The sequence below is a fragment of the Lolium rigidum genome, chromosome 1 (genome assembly GCF_022539505.1).
Source record: "Lolium rigidum isolate FL_2022 chromosome 1, APGP_CSIRO_Lrig_0.1, whole genome shotgun sequence".
NCBI lineage: Eukaryota > Viridiplantae > Streptophyta > Magnoliopsida > Poales > Poaceae > Lolium > Lolium rigidum.
In genome coordinates, this window is record NC_061508.1 from 166,053,976 (window position 1) to 166,073,714 (window position 19,739).

Sequence of the window (19,739 nt, forward strand, 5' to 3'; positions counted from 1 at the left end):
AAATTATTTCAATAAACATAAATGAGACACTAATAATAATATTTATGCAGAATAAATTATTATTTTTTAAAAATATAAAATAAATAATTTTTGGCAAAAATAAAAATCTTCCTGCTTTCATATTTCCCTTTGAAATTTCGACAACCTTAATAAATAGCAAGCAGCCGAAGGCCATTGAAATCGGATGTAACTTTTGGGACGATCATTTTAATATGGTATACGTTGTTTTCGCAAAAGATAATGCCATTTTACCGAGACTTAAACTTTTTTGTAAAAAATTCAAAATTCGAATTTGTTAATTTCCCCTAATAGTAGGTTGCGTAGCATACATGAATCTCAAAGGATTTTATTATTTTTAATTTTTAATCCAAGAGGGGGGTGGGTGGGGGTGTACGTGGACGGAACAAATCACGACGTCGCCTCACCGTCATGGCGGAGACCCATGTGCCGACGGCTAGAGCAAGCCTGTGCCGACGGTCTTTTGCACAAACTTTCCTGTGCCGATGGCCGTCTTTGCGGCCTGCCCTATTCAGGACCTGTGCCGACGGACCCCATAAAAAGCCGTTGGCACATGTTTTGACCATCGACACCTTGACTATTTCATGTAGTGTATCCATTTGCCTGAATCCATATACATATGCTTACTTTGCAAAAAAAGAAAATCCTAAGTAAGTAAGGAATTTAGCCAAGTCATATGGCTTTTCGCTAGCTTAACAACGGGGAAGATATGATCTAGCACGAGTGACATAGGCATACCCAATGGGCCTGCCGAAGAAGGTACCCGAGGTTTACTGAAGGGTCATGACTCGAAGAATATAAAGCCCGAAAGCCCCATAAGGTGTCGATATGGAAGATAAAGATATATTAGGAATAAAGACTTGTAACTATACGGGACGAACTCAAAGAGTCTCCCGTTGTTTGTAACTTGTACATCACGAAACCCTCGACTCCGCCTCCTATATAAGGGGGAGTCGAGGGAGAAAGAAAGCATTGATTTTATTGTTAACACAGCCCTAGTTTTCTAGCACCTTCGAGATCTACTTGCCCTCTATTTTCCACGAAACCCTAGTCTACAACTTGTAGAAATTGACAAGTCGATACCTTATCAACGAGAAATACAATTCCTTATTAAACAACGATGTTTCATCCCTTTATCAATTCGGGAGCTGGAACTCTAATTCCGAAAGCCCCAAAGATACATCATACATGTAAGAAGGGTTTGAATCGAATGAAAAGCTGATCTATGTACAAGAGCATATAGCTGTCCTCACATGCATGAGGAAAGCCAGAGGTTGGAAGGAATAACCGAATAAGGCATCTTGGGAAAGAAAGCTTCTTGCCAACAACCAAATATAGCTGTATAAATCCCCGTCTTCGTTGTCAACGTGCATATATATTGTGCAAGCTTTAGCTAGTTATATAAGGCACCCAATTAAGTAAGCATCTCCTTGCGGTCTCCCTCGTGTGTTCTCTCGATCTCCATAACATAAAACAATTTGCTTTGGGGGCAGGACGTACTGTACGTGGTGATCGAGCGAGGTGAGTGCCATGGGAGGCACCCTGCGCTTCCTGTCTGATGTACTGCTGGGACCTGGCAACAGCCTGAGGCGGCACAACAAGAAGAGGAGGCAGTTCAACACGGTGGAGCTCAAGGTGCGGATGGACTGCGACGGCTGCGAGCTCAAGGTCCGCAACGCCCTCGCGACCATGAAAGGTGCGTCACTTAATTTGAGCTCAGCCATGAAATTAAGGTCTGCTGCCTGCTTCGTCATGGTTAATGGGATGGTCGTATGCGCATTTATGCAGGTGCTCAGTCGGTGGAGATCAACCGGAAGCAGCAGAAGGTGACGGTGAAGGGGTTCGTGGAGCCGCAGCGGGTGCTGCGGCGGGCTCAGTCGACGGGGAAGCGGGCGGAGCTGTGGCCGTACGTGCCCTACACCAACCCCTACATGGCGCCGCCGGCGTACGACAAGAGGGCTCCAGCAGGGCACGTGCGCAAGGTCGACGCCGTCATGCCGGTCACCGCCGGACAGGAGGAGCGCCTCGCCACGCTCTTCAGCGACGACAACCCAAACGCCTGCTCCGTCATGTAGCAACGCCTTCCCTACGGCAGTACTAATTTGAGCTGCCTCGGTTCTACTACCGCTCTCGTGATAGTATTCTTTTTACGCGCACGCACTGGGTTGCTGGAAATTAATTAAGCGGGTCCAGTTCATTTCCACAATTTTTGAGGATCTAATAAGAAATCATATTTAGAACCAGTCTTAATAACGGAAATCTGTTTCGGCTCCCAGGACCAGATGGTCATATTATCTAGACCGACAAAGTTCCTCGTGATCGCCCCCACCCCGTGTATTCTGTAGTGTATTCAGTTAGTATGCTGCTTTCTAAACAGTGCCTGGGCCCACAATCGCAGAGCCTTTCATGAACCAGGACACCGTTTGCCCACACAGTACATGACGGAAAGCATTTTTCTTGTACCGTGTTCGTGTGGAAAACGATCATGGACCAGCACCGCAATCTGTTAGTGTAAGTTAAGTATAGGGTAATTGACAGCGCTTGCATGCGGCTGTGGCAGACCAAATATTAAGTGAAGAAGGGTTGTGTTGGTGTACATAATTATTTTGTGTGTGTAACCTAATATGAAGGGAAGAAGGATTGTTCCGACGGTGACGTGGTCGCCCAGAGTATTCCTGGCAGATGTCATCTATTTTGTAGAACAATGGAGAGAGATTGGCGGAATATGGTGGATGTTGTATTGAGCCATTCGGACCAATATATATAGTGGTACAAATTTGGAGACCAAGAAGATTCTCCTAGAGATAAGGTAGGTTGAGATTACAAAACTTATACAACCTAATATACATATACCAAATATATCTCTAATACCCCCCGCAGTCGTAGCGGTAGTGACGTGAATAATGGAAGCGTCGCAGGTTAGACTGGAGAGAAACCGAAGGTAGGAACCAACGGGCTGACATAATCCCCCGTAGTCGTAGCAGGAGCATCGTGGACAATGTCGCGTCGCGGATGCTCTATAGGAAGCCGAGGTACTCATGCGAGATGATAGCCCTTCGTGCCGATGTCGAGGTAGTCGAGAGCGTAGGTGCGACAACCTTTGTCGAGATAGCAGCACGGGGCAATGTCGTGGTCGATGTCATAGTCGGGTGCCAGTGTCGAGGTAGCCGCACATGAAGCCGCATGCGCATAGTGCGCGAGGAGAGTGATGGAGACGCGTCGAGGCAGTCGTCGAAGAGGGTGTCGATGCCAAGGTCGATGCAGTCGAAGCCGTCGGAGACAAGGTGCTGCCCTAGTTTTGCCAAAACCAGGCGCACATCAGGGACGACGACATACTCCGGGTTTGCCAGAACCGAATGTGCGTAGAAGTAGGTGACGCGGTTGAGGCAGTCGTAGATGAGGCGGTGCCGAGGAAGAAGTTGTCGAAGCCGAGGAGGGCGAGGCGCCGATCCGAATTTGCTAGGCCCGGGTGCGCGTCGGGGACAAAGGTACGAGCGGTGTTGCCAGTACCGGGCGTGTGAGGGAAGGGACCATCATGAACCTTGCGCCTGTTTCAAGGGGGCCAGCAGAGGAGGCCTCCAGAATTGTGGCGAGTCGCAGAGCCGTGAAGTGGGAGAGGTGTCAATGCAGTCCGCGGTTGTTGGAATAGACGAAGTAGTCGGGGACGAGACGATGACGCTCGCGACGAGGTCGTGGTGGAAGGAGACTAGAAAGGCGGCAAAACCAGCGGCGGCCAGGTGTGGCCATACAGGATGCTTAGACTGTAGAGGTAGTCAGTGAGGCCTGCGATGACCCGAAGTGGTCATGCAGGTTACCTGTGGAGGTGCGGCGGCGGTACTCGGAGTAGGTGAGGAAGAACCCAACGGCGTGACGTAGACCTTGCGCTGACGGTGGAGACCTGGGTCGATGGGGCGGCACGGTAGTAGCCTGGAATGTCAGTGTGCGGGAAACGATGAAGGTGACTGCGTGCAGCGATGCCGTCGCCCGAGGGCGCGGTGATGAAGGGCGCAAGTCAGTGCAGTGGCGGGAGGCCACTAGCTATGTACACGCCTTGGAAGGCACGTCAGATGCTAGTAGCGTGGACCAAAGGCGGCGGCGCTGTGGCCTGAAGGGGCGACACAGCGGCAAACGGTAGCTCAATCGGTGGTAGGCGCGTGCTTGGGGAGGTGTTTGGCGGAGACATGCTCGCTATCGGTTGATCATACCGATAGCGGCGCTGTACGCGCCATGGCGTGGAAGACGCGTAGATCGAAGGCGATGGCGACGTTATCAATGATGTCCCGGGCGATGGCAGCGAAGACGAACCGGTGATTTGGACCATGCAAACAAGAACAACCTGTTGCGGCTCACATAGGGGCACCCTGTGTGCGGCACGTGCAGTTGTGTCGTGAGATTGATGAAGATGGCGGAGTAGAGGCGCATGATGACGGCGACGGTGGGCGACTCAATCCGATCTCCGATCAGTAAAACAAAAAAAGAAAAACATCGGTCGAGCGAGTGGCGAAAAAAAAGAACCAACCTATAGATCGGGAAAAAAAGACACGAGCGCAGTCGATCAACTGATCGGTGGACGAACCCTCGTACAGGTTGCGCGGCCCCCGGCGGAGATCATGGAATCGACCTCCCCGGGGGCGGCACGGGCGGAAGCGCGTACATCGGTGGCTAGATCTAGGATCTTGCGGCTGATACCATGTAGAACGATAAAGAGAGATTGACAAAATAGAGGTCAAGAAGGCTCTCTTAAAGATAAGATATAGATTACAAATCATATACTACCTAATATACCCATACCAAATATATCTCTAACATATTCCCCTCTCACCGGACGTGATGTTTTGGCTTATAGGTATAAATGCACCCACTAAAAAAATGCATTGTAAGTTTATTTTAAACTGTTAAAAAATAAAGAAGAAAAATCTCGAATATACATTTAGGCATTCCATGTTCACTCACAAAAGTTTGAGGAAAAAAAGACATTATGTGTGGCCTACGTAAAAAAAGATAAAAACATGTCACTAGAAAGCTATTTTAAATCGCTGCAGATATTTTTTTGCACAACCTATAAAAAATTTCATTTGTTTGTGAAACTTAGTGTGTGAGCATAGAATATCAATATGTACACCTATAATTTTTATTTGGATTTTTAGACATTTTAAAATATTTTTTTTAGATGACGGTGCGTCTACACCTATGGGACAAAGATAATTTCCCTCTCACCATTTCAGAAAACTTATCACACGCGGCACGATTGCTGTGAAGTTTGCAAACGGAAGCTACAAAAATTATGTTCTAACAGTACAAACTATTATACATTTTCTTGTTCTACCGGTACAAGAAATGCGTCGTCAGATCTAACCATGTGAGAAAACCTACTACATTAATTACTCTACGCTGCATCAATATGGTGGGCACAATACGATAATTTCTGAACGAATGTATCTCCTGCCAAAGCCTGACATGCACAGATCTTCATGTTACATGGATGATCTAGATAATGTGACCATCTGGGCGTACGAGCCAAAACGCTGTGTCCTCTTAATAAGGAATTTTCTCCACGATAATAGTACCGAGCAGAGCTAGATGTGGGGCAGTTGCTCCCCTACCCCACATTTGAAAGTGAAGGCCTTAACTCGGCTTTATTAATAAAACACCAACTGGCACCATACAACTTATACAACCAATAATTTAGCTTATAACACACATGGTGGAAAAAGAACAAAGTCGTGAAACGCACATAAAATAAGTACATAAGAACAACAAGAACATTAATGTTCTCTCAACCTCGTATAGAGGCTCCGATCCCATCACATCACAAAGAGCTTGCTTGTCTCCTAGCCTGCTAAGCAGCCTCCAATCCGGTAAATAGTCAATCTGAAGATATAGTCAGCTGGCCAGGAGATGAATTTCCTTTCAATAGTTATCTTATTTCTAACGGTTCATAACGTCTAGCACATCGCCGCGACACACACCCAGACGATTATGTGCGTGCGGCCCACAAGGCTTTGTGAAATAGTCGTAAGGTTCCCAATCACGCCCCAACAGATCCCTAACACAAGCCCACATAAATTTAGCTAGGGCGCACTAGAAGAAAATGTGGTTCAAGTCCCCCCACTCGCCGCGCATTGCACACAATCCATTCAAGGGGTCGTGCCTCTTCCAGATTTGGTCACTCGACGGAAGCTTTCCCCTAAGCAACATCCACATGAGAATTTCGATCTTTGTTGGAATTTTGGACCGCCAGACTTCCTTAAAGTGGATCGTGGAAACCCCTGATACGTCTCAAACGTATCTATAATTTCTTATGTTCCATGCTAGTTTTATGACAATACCTACATGTTTTGCTCACACTTTATATCATTTTGATGCATTTTCCGGAACTAACCTATTAACAAGATGCCACAGTGCCAGTTCCTGTTTTCTGTTGTTTTTTGGTTCCAGAAAGGCTGTTCGGGCAATATTCTCGGAATTGGACGAAACAAAAGCCCACGATCTTATATTTCACGGAAGGTTCCAGAAGTCCGAAGGGGAGACGAGGAAGGGCAGCAGGGGACCCACACCATAAGGCGGCGCGGGTGGCCCCCTGGCCGTGCCAGCCTATGGGGAGGGGGCCCCCTGGCTCTCGGACTCCGCCTCTTCGCCTATAAAACCCCTCGTGACCTAAAAACCCGACACCAATTGACGAAACTCCAGAAAGACTCCAGGGACGCCGCCGCCATCGCGAAACTCCATTTCGGGGGACAGAAGTCTGTTCCGGCACGCCGCCGGGACGGGGAATTTCCCCCGGAGTCATCTCCATCGACATCACCGCCATCTTCATCGCCGTTGCTGTCTCCCATGATGAGGAGGGAGTAGTTCTCCCCCGAGGCTAAGGGCTTGATGTCTACGCACACTTCTATTCCTGTAGACAGTGTTGAGCCTCCAAGAGCAGAGGTTTGTAGAACAGCAGAAAGTTTCCCTTAAGTGAATCACCCAAGGTTTATCGAACTCAGGGAGGTAGAGGTCAAAGATATCCCTCTCAAGCAACCCTGCAATTACGATACAAGAAGTCTCTTGTGTCCCCAACTCACCTAATACATTTGTCAGATGTATAGGTGCACTAGTTCGGCGAAGAGATACTGAGATGCAAGTGATATGGATGAATATGAGTGGTAATAGCAATCTGAAATAAAGATGGCAGCAAGTAAACATGCAATGGAACAGTAAGTAAACGGTGATTCAATGCTTGGAAACAAGGCCTAGGGATCATACTTTCACTAGTGGACACTCTCAACAATGATCACATAAATAAATAAGTTCTCTTCTCTTATGCTACTTTCAAAGACTCTATTGTTGGATAACAAACACCATTCATTGTGTAGGGCTACGAGAGCACCCTCAAGCCGGAGTAAACAAGCTCCACAACGTCATAAAGGAATCACACAAGATGCAAACGCTGTCACTATCACACCATAGAGAGTAATTCCAGAGTTCATATAATGTAACTCTAGAGTGCATAGTAATAGTTAACTTCACAATCTACAAGAGATCACGATCATAACCTACGCCAAGTACTACATGATGCACACACTGTCAACATTACATCATGAAGGAGGAATAGACTACTTTAATAACATCACTAGAGTAGCACATAGATTAATTGTGATACAAAGCTCATGATCACATAAAGATCACATGGGGGAGAGAGATGAACCACATAGCTACCGGTACAGCCCTTAGCCTCGGGGGAGAACTACTCCCTCCTCATCATAGGAGACAACAATGGCGATGAAGATGGCGGTGATGTCGATGGAGATGACTCCGGGGGCAATTCCCCGTCCCGGCGGCGTGCAGGAACAGAGACTTTTGTCCCCCGAAACGGAGTTTCGCGATGGCGGCGGCGTCCCTGGAGTCTTTCTGGAGTTTCGTCAATTGGTGTAGGGTTTTTAGGTCGCGAGGGATTATATAGGCGAAGAGGCGGCGTCGGGGGAGCCAGGGGCTCCCTCCCCACATCTGGGCGCGGCCAGGGGGCCACCCACGCCGCCTTATGGTGTGGGGGACCTGGGCCTCCTCTCCGGCTCCCCTTCGGTGTTCTGGTCCGTCTCGGTGAAATAAGATGTTTGGCTTTTGTTTCGTCGAATTCCGAGAATATTGCCCGAACAGCCTCTTCGGGAACCAAAAACAGCAGAAAACGTGAACCGGCACCTCGGCATCTTGTTAATAGGTTAGTTCCGGAAAATGCATAAAATCATTATAAAGTGTGAGCAAAACATGTAGGTATTGTCATAAAACTAGCATGGAACATCGGAAATTATAGATACGTTGGAGACATATCAAGCATCCCCAAGCTTAGTTCCTACTCGCCCTCGAGTAGGTAAACGATAACAAGGATAATTTCGAAGTGACATGCTACTATCATAATCTTGATCAATACTATTGTAAAGCATATGAGATGAATGAAGTGATTCGAAGCAATGGTAAAGACAATGACTAAACAACTGAATCATATAGCGAAGACTTTTCATGAATAGTACTTTCAAGACAAGCATCAATAAGACTTGCATAGGAGTTAACTCATAAAGCAATAAATTCTTAGTAGAAAGTTTTGAAGCAACACAAAGGAAGATATAAGTTTCAGTAGTTGCTTTCAACTTCAACATGTATATCTCATGGATAATTGTCAACACAAAGTAATATGATGAGTGCAAATAAGCAAGTATGTAGGAATCAATGCACACAGTTGACACAAGTGTTTGCTTCTAAAATATAAGGAAGTAGGTAAACTGACTCAACATAAAGTAAAAGAAAGGCCCTTCGCAGAGGGAAGCATGGATTACTATTTTTGTGCTAGAGCTTTTATTTTGAAAACATAGAAACAATTTTGTCAACGGTAGTAATAATTCATATGTGTTATGCATAAGACATCCTATAAGTTGCAAGCCTCATGCATAGAATACCAATAGTACTCGCACCTTGTCCTAATTAGCTTGGATTTACATGGACTATCATTGCATTACATATGTTTCAACCAAGTGTCACAAAGGGGTACCTCTATGCCGCCAGTACAAAGGTCCAAGGAGATAGATCGCATTTGATTTCTCGTTTTTGATAGATCTCAACTAAGGACATCCATACCGGGACAACATAGAAAATAGATAATGGACTCCTCGTCAATGCATAAGCATTCAACAACAGATAATATTCTCATAAGAGATTGAGGATTAATGTCCAAACTGAAACTTCCACCATGATACATGGCTTCGGTTAGCGGCCCAATGTTCTTCTCTAACAATATGCATACTCAAACCATTTGATCATGACAAATCACCCTTACTTCAGACAAGACGAACATGCATAGCAACTCACATGATATTCAACAAAAGTGTAATAGTTGATGGCGTCCCCAGAAACATGGTTACCGCTCAACAAGCAACTTATAAGAAATAAGATACATAGCAACATATTCAATACCACAATAGTTTTTAAGGCTATTTTCCCATGAACTATGTATTGCAAAGACAAGGAATGAATTTTTTTTAAAGGTAGCACGCAAGCAATTTACTTGGAATGGCAGAAAAATACCACATAGTAGGTAGTTATGGTGGATACAAATGGCATAGGTTTTGGCTCAAGGTTTTGGATGCACGAGAAGAATTCCCTCTCAGTACAAGGCTTTGGCTAGCAAGGTTGTTTGAAGCAAACACAAGTATGAACCGGTACAGCAAAACTTACATAAGAACATATTGCAAGCATTATAAGACTCTACACTGTCTTCCTTGTTGTTCAAACACTTTTACCAGAAAAATATCTAGACCTTAGAGAGACCAATCATGCAAACCAAATTTCAACAAGCTCTATGGTAGTTCTTCATTAATAGGTGCAAAGTACATGATGCAACAGCTTAAACATGATCTATTGAGCAAAAAAATTGCCAAGTATCAAATTATTCAAGACCATATACCAATTACCACATGAAGAATTTCCCGTTTCCAACCAAATAGCAATAAATGCAGCAGCTTTTAACTTTCGCCATGAACATTAAAAGTAAAACTAAGAACACAAGTGTTCAAATGAAAAAGAGGAGTGTGTCTCTCCCACGCAAGGAATGCTAGGATCCGATTTTTTTCAAACAAAAACAAAAATAAAAGCAAACAGACGCTCCAAGTAAAGCACATAAGATGTGACGGAATAAAAATATAGTTTCACTAGAGGTGACCTGATAAGTTGTCGATGAAGAAGGGGATGCCTTGGGCATCCCCAAGCTTAGAAGCTTGGGTCTTCTTGAAATATGCAGGGATGAACCACGGGGGCATCCCCAAGCTTAGACTCTTCACTCTTCTTGATCATATTGTATCATCCTCCTCTCTTGATCCTTGAAAACTTCCTCCACACCAAACTCAAAACAAACTCATTAGAGGGTTAGTGCATAATCAAAAATTCACATGTTCAGAGGTAACACAATCATTCTTAACACTTCTGGACATTGCCCAAAGCTACTGGAAGTTAATGGAACAAAGAAATCCATTCAACACAGCAAAAGAGGCAATGCGAAATAAAAGGCAGAATCTGTCAAAACAGAACAGTACGTAAATACGAATTTTTTAGAGGCACTTAACAGGCTCAGATGAAAAAGCTCAAATTGAATGAAAGTTGCGTACGTATCTGAGGATCACGCATGTAAATTGGCAGATTTTTCTGAGTTACCTACAGAGAATTCTACTCAAATTCGTGACAGCAAGAAATCTGTTTCTGCGCAGCAATCCAAATCTAGTATCAACCTTACTATCAAAGACTTTACTTGGCACAACAATGCAATAAAATAAAGATGAGGAGAGGTTGCTACAGTAGTAACAACTTCCAAGACGCAACAAAACAGTAGCAAAATAAAAACATGGGTTATCTCCCAAGAAGTGCTTTCTTTTTAGCCATTAAGATGGGCGCAGTGATTTTAATGATGCTCGCGCAAGAAATAAGAGTTGAAGTAAAAGAGAGCATCAAGAAGCAAATTCAAAACACATTTAAGCCTAACCCACTTCCTATGAAAAGGAATCTTGTAAATAAACAAGTCATGTAAGCATAATGCAACAAGCATAGAAAGGCTACACAAGCGCAACTTCAAGACTCTCAACATAAAGAGGGGAAACTTAATACTATTAAGATGCATATAACCATGTTTCCCTCTCTCATAATAACTTTCAGTAGCATCATGAACAAACTCAACAATATAATTATCACATGAAAGATTCTTATCATGAGCTACATGCATAAAATAAATTACTCTCCACATAAGCATAGTCATTACTATTAATTGTAGTGGGAGCAAATTCAATAAGATAGCTATCATTATTATTCTCATCACCATAATCATCATATATAGGAGGCATATTGTAATCATAATTAATTTTCTCCTCAATAGTAGGTGGACTGAAAATATGATAGTCATCATTGTAATCATCATATATAGGAGGTAAAGTATCATCAAAGTAAATTTTCTCATCCATGCTTGGGGGACTAAAAATATCATGCTCCTCAAAACCAGCTTCCCCAATCTTAGAATTTTCCATAGCATTAGCAACAATGGTGTTCAAAGCATTCATACTAATAACATTGCCAGTAGCATGCATATAAAGTTCCATAGGTGTTTTAATTTTCTCTTCAAACACCTCATGTCCTAACTCAAGATAAATACTATAAAGATCTCTAATATTTTTGTTGTTTTCCATTAAGCCTAACTAGTGAAAATAAAAACAAGAAACAAAAAGATATAATTGCAGGATCTAAAGGAAATACCTTCGAGCACTCACACACCGGCAACAGTGCTAGGAAATAGCTTAGTAGTCGGAGGATGTGAATACCTTTTACCTTACCTCCCCGGCAACGGCGCCAGAAAACAGCATGTTGCCGTGGGAGGCAATTCTCTGTGGTGTAACTTTTCTTCAGATCCCCGTCAACGGCGCCAGAAAAAAGCTTGATGTCTACGCACGCTTCTATTCCTGTAGACAGTGTTGGGCCTCCAAGAGCAGAGGTTTGTAGAACAGCAGCAAGTTTCCCTTAAGTGAATCACCCAAGGTTTATCGAACTCAGGGAGGTAGAGGTCAAAGATATCCCTCTCAAGCAACCCTGCAATTACGATACAAGAAGTCTCTTGTGTCCCCAACACACCTAATACACTTGTCAGATGTATAGGTGCACTAGTTCGGCGAAGAGATACTGAGATGCAAGTGATATGGATGAATATGAGTGGTAATAGCAATCTGAAATAAAGATGGCAGCAAGTAAACATGCAATGGAACAGTAAGTAAATGGTGATTCGATGCTTGGAAACAAGGCCTAGGGATCATACTTTCACTAGTGGACACTCTCAACCAATGATCACATAAATAAATAAGTTCTCTTCTCTTATGCTACTTTCAAAGACTCTATTGTTGGATAACAAACACCATTCATTGTGTAGGGCTACGAGAGCACCCTCAAGCCGGAGTAAACAAGCTCCACAACGTCATAAAGGAATCACACAAGATGCAAACACCGTCACCTGTCACACCATAGAGAGTAATTCCGGAGTTCATATAAAGTAACTCTAGAGTGCATAGTAATAGTTAACTTCACAATCTACAAGAGATCACGATCATAACCTACGCCAAGTACTACATGATGCACACACTGTCAACATTACATCATGAAGGAGGAATAGACTACTTTAATAGCATCACTAGAGTAGCACATAGATTAATAGTGATACAAAGCTCATGATCACATAAAGATCACATGGGGGAGAGAGATGAACCACATAGCTACCGGTACAGCTCTTAGCCTCGGGGGAGAACTACTCCCTCCTCATCATAGGAGACAGCAATGGCGATGAAGATGGCGGTGATGTCGATGGAGATGACTCCGGGGGCAATTCCCCGTCCCGGCGGCGTGCCGGAACAGAGACTTCTGTCCCCCGAAACGGAGTTTCGCGATGGCGGCGGCGTCTCTGGAGTCTTTTTGGAGTTTCGTCAATTGGTGTAGGGTTTTTAGGTCGCGATGGATTATATAGGCGAAGAGGCGGCGTCAGGGGAGCCAGGGGGCTCCCTCCCCACATCTGGGCGCGGCCAGGGGGCCACCCGCGCCGCCTTATGGTGTGGGGGCCCTGGGCCTCCTCTCCGGCTCCCCTTCGGTGTTCTGGTCCGTCTCGGTGAAATAAGATGTTTGGCTTTTGTTTCGTCGAATTCCGAGAATATTGCCCGAACAGCCTTTCTGGAACCAAAAACAGCAGAAAACAGGAACTGGCACCTCGGCATCTTGTTAATAGGTTAGTTCCGGAAAATGCATAAAATCATTATAAAGTGTGAGCAAAACATGTAGGTATTGTCATAAAACTAGCATGGAACATCAGAAATTATAGATACGTTGGAGACGTATCAGGGCTCTACCGGTAGCTATGTGGTTCATCTCTCTCTCCCATGTGATATTTATGTGATCATGACCTTTGTAATCTAGTTGAATATGTAGATGTTACTCTTGTCTACTATGCACTCTAGAGGTTACTTTAATATGAACTCCGAATTCACTCTCCACGGTGTGACGGTGACAGTGTGCGCATCGTGTGTGATTCCTTTATGACGTTGTGGAGCTTGTTTACTCCGGCTTGAGGGTGCTCTTGTAGCCCTACGCAATGAATGGTGTTTGTCATCCAACAAGAGAGTGTTTGAGAGTAGCATTTATTTATTTAATTATGTGATCATTGTTGAGAGTGTCCACTAGCGAAAGTATGATCCCTAGGCCTTGTTTCTAAGCATTGAAACACTGTTTCCAACAAGTTCTGCTACATGTTTACTTGCTGCCATATTTATTTCAGATTGCTATTACCACTCATATTCATCCATATCACTTGCATCTTACTATCTCTTCGCCGAACTAGTGCACCTATACATCTGACAAGTGTATTAGGTGTGTTGGGGTGATGTCTACGGGAGCTTCTATTCTTGTAGACAGTGTTGGGCCTCCAAGAGCAGAGGTTTGTAGAACAGCAGCAAGTTTCCCTTAAGTGGATCACCCAAGGTTTATCGATCTCAGGGAGGAAGAGGTCAAAGATATCCCTCTCAAGCAACCCCGCAACCACAAAGCAAGAAGTCTCTTGTGTCCCCAACACACCCAATAGGTGCACTAGTTCGGCGAAGAGATAGTGAAATACAGGTGGTATGAATAAGTAGTAGCAACGGCACCGAGAAAAGTTCTTTGCCCAGGACGAGTAAACAAGCGAGTAGTAACGCAGCGAGTAGTAACACAGCAGTAGTAACGCAAGTAAAACAAGTAAACAAGCAAGCAATAGCAGTATTTAGGAACAAGGCCTAGGGATTAGACTTTCACTAGTGGACACTCTCAACTTTGATCACATAATCAGAATAGATAAATGCATACTCTACACTCTTTTGTTGGATGATGAACACATTGCGTAGGATTACACGAACCCTCAATACCGGAGTTAGCAAGCTCCACAATAATGCTCATATTTTAGTAACCTTTAGTGTAAGATAGATCAAAAGACTAAACCAAGTACTAGCATAGCATGCACACTGTCACCTTCATGCATATGTAGGAGGAATAGATCACATCAATATTATCATAGCAATAGTTAACTTCGCAATCTACAAGAGATCATGATCATAGCATAAACCAAGTACTAACACGGTGCACACACTCGTCACCTTTGCACACATGCGGGAGGAATAGAACTACTTTAATAACTTTGCTAGAGTAGCACATAGATAAATTGTGATACAAACACATTGCAATCATAAAGAGATATAAATAAGCACCTCACTATGCCATTCATCGGTGAATAAGTATTCTGTGAAATATAGCCTAAGAGACCCACACGGTGCACACACTGTCACCTTTACACACGTGGGACAAGGAGTCTCCGGAGATCACATAAGTAAAACTCACTTGACTAGCAGAGTGACATCTAGATTACAAGCATCATCATGTGAATCTCAATCATGTAAGGCAGCTCATGAGATTATTGTATTGAAGCACATAGGAGAGAGATGAACCACATAGCTACCGGTACATGCCCCGAGCCTCGATGGAGAACTACTCCCCTCATGGGAGCAGCAGCGGTGATGAAGATGGCGGTGGAGATGGCAGCGGTGTCGATGGAGAAGCCTTCCGGGGCACTTCCCGCTCCGGCAGGTGCCGGAACAGAGACTCCTGTCCCCGCATCTTGGCTTCGCGATGGCGGCGGCTGCGGAAGGTTTTCCGTATCGTGGTTTTTCGCCTCGGGGTTTTCGCGACGGAGGCTTTAAATACGCGGAAGGGCAGCCTCGGAGGGGGCTCGGGGGCCCACACCATAGGGCGGCGCGGCCCCCTCCGGCCGCGCCGCGGTGTGGTGTGGGGCCCCCGTGGCTCCCTCCGGCGGCTCTCGGGTGTTCTGGATGGTTCCGGGAAAAATAGGAACTTGGGTCTTGATTTCGTCCGATTCCGAGAATATTTCGTTACTAGGATTTCTGAAACCAAAAACAGCAGAAAAAAAACAACTGGCACTTCGGCATCTTGTTAATAGGTTAGTTCCAGAAAATGCACGAATATGACATAAAGTCTGCATAAAACATGTAGGTATCATCAATAATATGGCATGGAACATAAGAAATTATCGATACGTCGGAGACGTATCAAGCATCCCCAAGCTTAGTTCTGCTCGTCCCGAGCAGGTAAAACGATAACAAGATAATTTCTGAAGTGACATGCCATCATAACCTTGATCATACTATTTGTAAACATATGTAGTGAATGCAGCTATCAAAACAATGGTAATGACATGAGTAAACAAGTGAATCATAAAGCAAAGACTTTTCATGAATAGTACTTCAAGACAAGTATTAATAAGTCTTGCATAAGAGTTAACTCATAAAGCAATAAAGCAAAGTAAAGGTATTGAAGCAACACAAAGGAATATTAAGCTTCAGTGGTTGCTTTCAACTTGTAACATGTATATCTCATGGATAATTGTCAACATAGAGTAATATAACAAGTACAATATGCAAGTATGTAGGAATCAATGCATAGTTCACACAAGTGTTTGCTTCTTGAGGTGGAGAGAGATAGGTGAACCGACTCAACATAAAAGTAAAGAGAATGGTCCTTCAAAGAGGAAAAGCATCGATTGCTATATTTGTGCTAGAGCTTTTATTTTGAAAACATGAAACAATTTTGTCAACGGTAGTAATAAAGCATATGAGTTATGAAAATTATATCTTACAAGTTGCAAGCCTCATGCATAGTATACTAATAGTGCCCGCACCTTGTCCTAATTAGCTTGGACTACCGGATCTTTGCAATGCACATGTTTTAACCAAGTGTCACAATGGGGTACCTCCATGCCGCCTGTACAAAGGTCTAAGGAGAAAGCTCGCATTTTGGATTTCTCGCTTTTGATTATTCTCAACTTAGACATCCATACCGGGACAACATGGACAACAGATAATGGACTCCTCTTTAATGCATAAGCATGTGGCAACAATTAGTGTTCTCATATGAGATTGAGGATATATGTCCAAAACTGAAACTTCCACCATGAATCATGGCTTTAGTTAGCGGCCCAATGTTCTTCTCTAACAATATGCATGCTCCAACCATTAAGGTGGTAGATCTCTCTTACTTCGTACAAGACGGACATGAATAGCAACTCACATGATATTCAACAAAGAATAGTTGATGGCGTCCCCGTAAGCATGGTTATCGCACAACAAGCAACTTAATAAGAGATAAAGTGCATAAGTACATATCCAATACCACAATAGTTTTTAAGCTATTTGTCCCATGAGCTATATATTGCAAAGGTGAATGATGGATTTTTAAAGGTAGCACTCAAGCAATTTACTTTGGAATGGCGGATAAATACCATGTAGTAGGTAGGTATGGTGGACACAAATGGCATAGTGGTTGGCTCAAGGATTTTGGATGCATGAGAAGTATTCCCTCTCGATACAAGGTTTAGGCTAGCAAGGTTATTTGAAACAAACACAAGGATGAACGGTGCAGCAAAACTCACATAAAAGACATATTGTAAACATTATAAGACTCTACACCGTCTTCCTTGTTGTTCAAAACTCAATACTAGATGTTATCTAGACTCTAGAGAAACCAAATATGCAAACCAAATTAGCAAGCTCTAAGTATTTCTTCATTAATGGGTGCAAAGTATATGATGCAAGAGCTTAAACATGAGCACAACAATTGCCAAGTATCAAATTATCCAAGACATTTTAGAATTACTACATGTAGCATTTTTCAATTCCAACCATATAACAATTTAACGAAGAAGAAACTTCGCCATGAATACTATGAGTAGAGCCTAAGGACATACTTGTCCATATGCTACAGCGGAGCGTGTCTCTCTCCCACAAGGTGAATGCTAGGATCCATTTTATTCAAACAAAACAAAAACAAAAACAAACCGACGCTCCAAGCAAAGTGCATAAGATGTGACGGAATAAAAATATAGTTTCGGGGAGGAACCCGATAATGTTGTCGATGAAGAAGGGGATGCCTTGGGCATCCCCAAGCTTAGACGCTTGAGTCTTCTTATAATATGCAGGGGTGAACCACCGGGGCATCCCCAAGCTTAGAGCTTTCACTCTCCTTGATCATATTGCATCATACTCCTCTCTTGATCCTTGAAAACTTCCTCCACACCAAACTCGAAACAACTCATTAGAGGGTTAGTGCATAATAAAAATTCACATGTTCAGAGGTGACACAATCATTCTTAACACTTCTGGACATTGCATAAAGCTACTGGACATTAATGGATCAAAGAAATTCATCCAACATAGCAAAAGAGGCAATGCGAAATAAAAGGCAGAATCCGTCAAAACAGTAACAGTCCGTAAAGATGGATTTTATTAGGCCACCAGACTTGCTCAAATGAAAATGCTCAAATTGAATGAAAGTTGCGTACATATCTGCGGATCATGCACGTAAATTGGCTTAATTTTCCGAGCTACCTACAGGGAGGTAGACCCAGCATTCGTGACAGACAAAGAAATCTGGAACTCGCGCAGTAATCCAAATCTAGTACTTACTTTACTATCAAAGACTTTACTTGGCACAACAAAACATAAAACTAAGATAAGAAGAGGTTGCTACAGTAGTAAAAAACTTCCAAGACACAAATATAAAACAAAGTACTCGTAGCAAAATAACACATGGGTTATCTCCCAAGAAGTTCTTTCTTTATAGCCATTAAGATGGGCTCAGCAGTTTTAATGATGCACTCGCAAAAGATAGTATGTGAAGCAAAAGAGAGCATCAAGAGGCAAATTCAAAACATATTTAAGTCTAACATGCTTCCTATGCATAGGAATCTTGTAAATAAACAAGTTCATGAAGAGCAAAGTAACAAGCATAGGAATATAAAACAAGTGTAGCATCAAAAATTTCAGCACATAGAGAGGCATTTTAGTAACATGAAAATTTCTACAACCATATTTTCCTCTCTCATAATAACTTTCAGTAGCAACATGAGAAAACTCAACAATATAACTATCACATAAAGCATTCTTATCATGAGTCTCATGCATAAAATTATTACTCTCCACATAGGCATAATCAATTTTATTAGTTGTAGTGGGAGCAAATTCAACAAAGTAGCTATCATCATTATTCTCATCATCAAGTATAGGAGGCATATTGTAATCATAATCAAATTTATCCTCCATAACAGGCGGTACTAAAAGACCAATATCATTATAATCATCATAAATAGGAGGCAAAGTATCATCAAAGTAAATTTTCTCCTCAATGCTTGGGGGACTAAAAAGATCATGAAAACCAGCTTCCCCAAGCTTAGAAATTTCTATATTATTATCAACAATGGTGTTCAAAGCGTTCATACTAATATTACTACCAGCATGCAAATAAGATTCCATAGGTTTTTTAATTTTTGCATCAAACAATCCATGTTTTAAGTCAGGAAATAGAATAAGAAGCTCATTGTTGTCCATTATGCCAAACTAGTGTAAACAAGAAACAAAAAGATGCAACTGCAGGATCTAAAGGAAATAGCTTCGAGCACACACACGACGGCGCCAGAAAAGTACTTTACCTGAGACCGGAGTATGAGTGCCTTTTACCTTTCCTCCCCGGCAACGGCGCCAGAAAAGTGCTTGATGTCTACGGGAGCTTCTATTCTTGTAGACAGTGTTGGGCCTCCAAGAGCAGAGGTTTGTAGAACAAGCAGCAAGTTTCCCTTAAGTGGATCACCCAAGGTTTATCGAACTCGGGGAGGAAGAGGTCAAAGATATCCCTCTCAAGCAACCCCGCAACCACAAAGCAAGAAGTCTCTTGTGTCCCCAACACACCCAATAGGTGCACTAGTTCGGCGAAGAGATAGTGAAATACAGGTGGTATGAATAAGTAGTAGCAACGGCACCAGAAAAGTGCTTTGCCCAGGACAGTAAACAAGCAGTAGTAACGCAGCAGTAGTAACACAGCAGTAGTAACGCAGTAAAACAGTAAACAAGCAGCAATAGCAGTATTTAGGAACAAGGCCTAGGGATTAGACTTTCACTAGTGGACACTCTCAACTTTGATCACATAATCAGAATAGATAAATGCATACTCTACACTCTTTTGTTGGATGATGAACACATTGCGTAGGATTACACGAACCTCAATGCCGGAGTTAACAAGCTCCACAATAATGCTCATATTTTAGTAACCTTTAGTGTAAGATAGATCAAAAGACTAAACCAAGT

At 43.2% G+C, this 19,739-nt stretch overlaps 1 protein-coding gene across 1 annotated transcript; it reads left to right on the forward strand.

The window, feature by feature from the left end:
• The first annotated feature begins 1,393 nt into the window (after positions 1-1,393).
• LOC124682702 (heavy metal-associated isoprenylated plant protein 23-like) lies at positions 1,394-2,268 on the forward strand. Its single transcript, XM_047217340.1, has 3 exons — positions 1,394-1,436; positions 1,512-1,714; positions 1,807-2,268. Exons 2-3 carry the CDS (start codon positions 1,549-1,551, stop codon positions 2,091-2,093), a joined length of 453 nt encoding a protein of 150 aa, XP_047073296.1. The 5' UTR covers positions 1,394-1,436; positions 1,512-1,548; the 3' UTR covers positions 2,094-2,268.
• The last annotated feature ends 17,471 nt before the right edge of the window (positions 2,269-19,739 follow it).